Consider the following 5,426-nt stretch of genomic DNA (forward strand, 5'->3'; position numbering starts at 1 on the left):
AGAAGAGAGCCCAGCTCTCATAAAATTGCCTTTCTCCCTTGTTGGAGTTTAAAGCATCTCTAATATTATTAACCCCCCTTTTTATTTATATTAAAAACTCCTCCTAGTCAAAGGGACTGAAAGCTTCGTGCTGCTGCTGCTGTCATCGCCCATTCATCGTCCCTCACCTCACTCCACCATTTCAAGGGCTCCCCGGCAGCCCACTGGACAACTGGGTCACAAAGGCCTCCAGGGGCAACTTCCCAAACCTAACTCCCATCTCCCAGGCATCCCCGCGGCACCCCTTCAGTAAAGATGGGGGAGGCAGGGGAAACCCTCAGCAGGTAGGGAGGATTGTGGACTCTGACTAGGCTTCTCCTATTAAGTTCTAGGATCCATACCTCTGACAGATATGGTAAGGGCTAATGAAATGGACAGAATGTGTTTAAAGGGTTTACAACGACGTCATCTTCTTTATGTGTCCACAAAGTATACTTGCTGGTGTTAATAAATGAAGGGAAGGAAACGACTGCTGATAAATACCAGCCATTATTTATATGTGGTGTGATGAACAACAGATTGTTTGGCTGGTTTGTTTCTGCCCCTTCCCTTCCCTTCCCCCCCCCCCATGTGTCAAGCTTTCCTGAGGGGCGTATTTAAATTAAAACGTAATAAAGATGTAAACTTCATATATTTCCCAGAGTCCACAAGTGGTGGCCTCCCCCTCCCACCTCTCTTGGTTTTCAAGACCGCCAAAGAAATACACTTTTCCAGATGAATGCTTGCATCACAAGAATCTTTAATATTTAAACTTTATTCATGGTGTGTGTGGGGGGGTATATATGTGTTTTAATTAAAGTGTGCTAAGTGCTCACAACTGGGACCGTTTCTGATCATTCCAGTTCAAATCAGTTCAGTTCAAATCAGTCCAGTTCACTTCGGTGATGATGTTTCCAGTGCCCAATGAGTCACAGAGGAGAGAAGGGCCTTGGCGTTTGGCTTGGTCAGGCCCAGCTGTAATGGTGATTCCTTCCAAACTCTCCAGGATCAAGTCTACCTTAATACACATCATCGGCCCCATGGAAAAGAAAAGGATAGAATTTTTTTCCCCCCTCAATGTATTTCGTAACTTTAGCACGTCTCTGGTACCAAAAAAAAAAAAAAAAAAAAAAAATCCACAAAAAGCAAAAGCACCAACAGAGATCACTTTAGGAAATAAACATGCATACATCCTAAAATACTACTACTCAAAGAGTACCCACGTGAATACAGCATGGCATGAAAATGTTAGGGGAGGGGGGGTGGATAAAGCACTGTACTGAAAACTGGAAAGGTTAACACTGGGGAATACGGCACTGGGAATCCTGAATACTCTAAATGACCCAAGCCCCACCCACCCCTTCCAGAAGCAACGTGGACGGTCAGAACTGATTCTGCCTCCAAGACCCACCCCCACCCCCTCTACTCCTCAGAAACACTGTTGCGGGGGCCGTGGGCATCGGGGTGCGCCTCCCGCCGGGCTCTGGCCTCCTCCAGGGCCTCCCTGTATCTGGAGGGCCAGGCCTGGGGGTCTTTCTTGAAGACCCTGGCCAGGAACTCCATGATCTGCATCTTGGTGATTTCACGGTTGGCCCGGGAGCCCCAGTAGAACTCGTACTCGGGGGGCTCGACGTAGGGGATGCGCTGGTACTTGAGGTAGTTCTGCTGGACGAACTCCTCGGTGATGAGCTTGCGGACGTCTCCGAAGGTGGGGTGCTTCTTCCAGGGCCGCAGCCCCAGGATGCGCAGGACGTTCCAGACGGCGCTCTCCCTGGCCCCCCGACCCTTGACATAAATGAGACTGAGGATCATGAGCAGCAGGCCCGTCATGGGCATGCGGTTATTCAGCGCCACCCGCTCCAGATCCTCGGGGCTGAGCGCCTTGACCAACGCAAACTCCATGGTGTGGAGATTGGTCAGCCTCAGGTGCAGCCCGAAGACCCTGGCCAGGATGAGGCTGGTGCGCCGGAGGATGCTGCGGCACCACTTCTTGTAGCTGCCGATGACATCCTTCACCATGTCGGGGAACCAGATGACCATCCTCTTCTGGTCCCGCACCAGCACGTACCACATCAGCTCGTGCGCCTTCTGCACCAGCTGCGCGGGCGCGGGCGGCGCGGGCAGCGGCGGCGGGCTCGGGGACGGGTGGGCGCGGCCCTCCTCGGCGGCCTCCAGCAGGGCCTTGGGGTCGTCCTCGTCGGGGACCTGGCGCGCCGGGGCGGCCGCGGGGTGGGCCGCCGAGCCCGCGGGGGGGTTCTCCGGCTCCGCAAAGCTCGGGGCGGGGAAGTCGGGCGGGGGGACCCCCACCGGGACCCCGGGGGCGCGCAGTACCTCGGCGGGGGAAGCGGCTGCGGCGGCGGCCAGGTCCGGGTCGTTCTGGTCCGGCTTGGGCTCGGACATCTCGGCGAGCGGCTGGCGGCCTAGGGGGCGAGGCCCTCTGGGAATCCCGGAGCTCGGGGTTGCGCTCAAGCGGCTGCTCGTCGCCTCCTCCTCCGACTCCCCGAGAGGAAGTGCGCGGTGCAAAGCCTGGCGCCTTCCGCAGCGGCAGCGGCGGCGGCGGCGGCGGCGGCGGCGGCGGCGGCAGCGGCGGGGCTCGAGGCGGGGCGCCGCGGAGCGGGCACGGCGCATGCGCGGCCCGCAGACCGCAGGCCCGGCGGCTGGGCCGGGAGGAGGGGCGGGGCCGGGAGGAGGGGCGGGGCCTCGCGCCGGCGGGGCGGGGCCGAGCGGGGCCGTGGGGCGGGGGGGGGGCGGCGCCCAGGGCCCAGGCTCACAGCCCGGGAGGCGGATGGGGCCCCCCTGAGGTTCCTCCTGTGGGCTGAGGAAGAACACCACCACCCCAGAACCACAAAGGGACCACCGAGGAAGACTGGATAGGTGTGAAAAGGAAGGAGGCGAGGTCTCCTTTTAGGAAATGGTCACCTGGGTACATGCCAAGTCAAGCTGGGGCCAAGTCAAGGTGGGCCTGAGAACTTGAGTCCTCTAGGAGTGAGTGAGGGAAACAGTTGGGATTGTCTAACACACACACACATACACACACACGTGCACACTGTGAAGGGAAATGTCAGGCTGGAATGCTGAGAAATACCAGGAGAGATGGATGGGGTTTAGCAAATCTGCATGGTTGCATGATAAGGAAGAGTGTGAGATGTACTTGCGGAAATTCCCTAGCAATCCCTGTGAAATTTGAACTTTAAGGGAGGATGATAGGCTTACCGCATCATTGGTACAATAAAAGATCTTTTTTTTTTAAGTTGACACGTAATACTTGTACACATTTATGGGGAACAGCACATCTCAACAATATGGGTTACTAGTATATCCTCAAATATTTATCATTTCTTTGTGTTAGGAATACTTCAAGTCCTTTTTAACCATTTTTGGAAAGCATCTTTTTGGTCAGTCATATGACTTGAATTCGGGACCCGTGCCATGCCTGAGTGCTTTCTCATAAGGCTAGTGTTCTGCCACTTTAAGCCACAGCTCCACTAATGTTTTTTGAGTAGTTAATTGAAGATGAGAGTCCCATGGACTTTCTTGACCAGTCTGGCTTCAAACCTCGATCCTCAGATCTCAGTTTTCTGAATAGCTAGGATTACAGGCATGAGCCACTAGTGCCCGACACAAATCACTGTACAATGCTATGGAAAATGAAAACCTAGTCTTCCTATAAAAACTGTATTTTTGGCCAGGCACCAGTGAATCACGCTTGAAAACCTAGCTATTCAGGAGGCTGAGATCTGAGGACTCCTGCTGAAATACTCATCTTGAAAAGCTTCTCATAAGATTAACTCTGTCTTTTAAAGAACTAATCTATATGACATGTCCCATGTGATCCTTGCCAACTTGGTGCCTTGGGGGGTCTCAGCTTTTTTTTTCTTTCACAATTGGTGCTCTACCACTTGAGTTACACCTCCAGTTTGGCTTTTCGGTGGTTAATGGGAGTTAAGAGTCTCCTGGACTTTTCTGCCTAGGCTGTCTTTGAACCATGATCCTCAAATCTCATCCTCCTGAGTAGCTAGGATTAGAGATGTGAGCCACTTATGCCCAGCCCTTGCCCAATTTCTTAAACTGATATTGCATATAAAACATCTAGCAGTCCTTTATAGATGACTAAGGGCATGACAGAGGGCATATTGATTGACAGTGTTTCCTAAGTATCAAATAAAACCGATCGACACTGAAAAAATCCAAATGTGATGTTCTTATAGACCATCCATGAAAATAAAATGGGGCGCAGTGGTCATTGCAGGAGTCTGATAATCAGGAATCCTGTGTCTGCTCCTCCTTCTGGTCTGACCGATATGAATTTTAGCCCTTCTGGGGTTTCCTCAAGTTCACTGTTTCTTTTGCTTGTTGTTTGTTGGCTTTGTTTTTGGCCTTTTTGTTGTTGTTTTGTTGTAAGTCAAAATCTTGCTGTTTCCAACTCCTGATCCTCCTGCCTCAGTTTCCCCAATGCTGGGATTCCAGCATGCGTGGCTTAATGGCTTCATATACACGCTGTCGTGAGGCTCATCTGCCACTTGGAACAGAAAACACTTAAATATTTTTTTTTCATTTCTCCGGAGTACTCAAACTGATTGTATGCATACAGGTTGACGATCCCTTCCCAACTATGTTTGGGACTGGAAATGTTTCAGATTTTTCTCAGATTTCAAAATAGTCGCATACAGGATAGGATCCACATGTGAACATGTTATTGGTTTCACAGATGCCTTGTGAACCTCGCCTGAAGTGATTTCATACCATATTTTTGTACAGTCTGTTTTGATAGCAGTCCATTCCATGAGGTCAGATGTGGAATTTTCCACTTGTGGTGTCATGTGAGTTCTCAAAACTTTCACATTTAATAAACTTCGATGATTTCATATTTTTTGGGCTTGCAATGATCAACTGCTGTCCTCATCTCATTTTTTTTATTTTGTCCTCCTCCCTCCCTCTCCCTCCCTCTCCATCTCCCTCCTCTGTTCCTTTCTTTCCATCCCTCTCTCCCTGTTCTTCACCTATGCCTTCTCTTTCTTTCTTCTCTTCCTTCTTCCTTCCTTCCTTCCTTCCTTCCTTCCTCCCTTCCTCCCTCCTTCCCTTTCTTTCTTCTTTCCTTCCTCTTTCATTCATTCTTTCTTTCTCTTTCCTTTTCTTCCCGTCTTTTCTCTCCTCCTTTCTTCCTCTCTTCTCTTTCTCTTTCCCCTCATTACTAGAGTTTGATGGCAGGATCTTTTGCACACTGACAAACACTCAAACTCAGAGCTATATCTCCAGCTTATGGATTTTCCTTTGCTTGGATTTATTTCTATTTTTTGTTTTCTCTTTTTTCCCCTACTTCTCCTTTTCTGCTTTTCATTACTATTTCCTTTCTCCCTTTTTATTAATATATACTATGTATTACTATTTATTAATTTAATAACATCTAG

At 50.4% G+C, this 5,426-nt stretch overlaps 1 protein-coding gene across 1 annotated transcript; it reads right to left on the reverse strand.

Annotated features, from left to right (window-relative positions):
- Window positions 1-758: 758 nt before the first annotated feature.
- On the reverse strand, window positions 759-2,530 carry Ndn (necdin, MAGE family member). Its single transcript, XM_048369283.1, has one exon. It carries the CDS (start codon window positions 2,416-2,418, stop codon window positions 1,441-1,443), a length of 978 nt encoding a protein of 325 aa, XP_048225240.1. The 5' UTR covers window positions 2,419-2,530; the 3' UTR covers window positions 759-1,440.
- Between the last annotated feature and the right edge of the window lie 2,896 nt (window positions 2,531-5,426).

This window comes from Perognathus longimembris, chromosome 20, assembly GCF_023159225.1.
Source record: "Perognathus longimembris pacificus isolate PPM17 chromosome 20, ASM2315922v1, whole genome shotgun sequence".
Taxonomy (NCBI): domain Eukaryota; kingdom Metazoa; phylum Chordata; class Mammalia; order Rodentia; family Heteromyidae; genus Perognathus; species Perognathus longimembris.

Coding starts and splice junctions, on each gene's coding strand:
- Ndn (XM_048369283.1), bottom strand. CDS start 2,418: ATGTCCGAGCCCAAGCCGGACCAGAACGACCCGGACCTGGCCGCCGCC.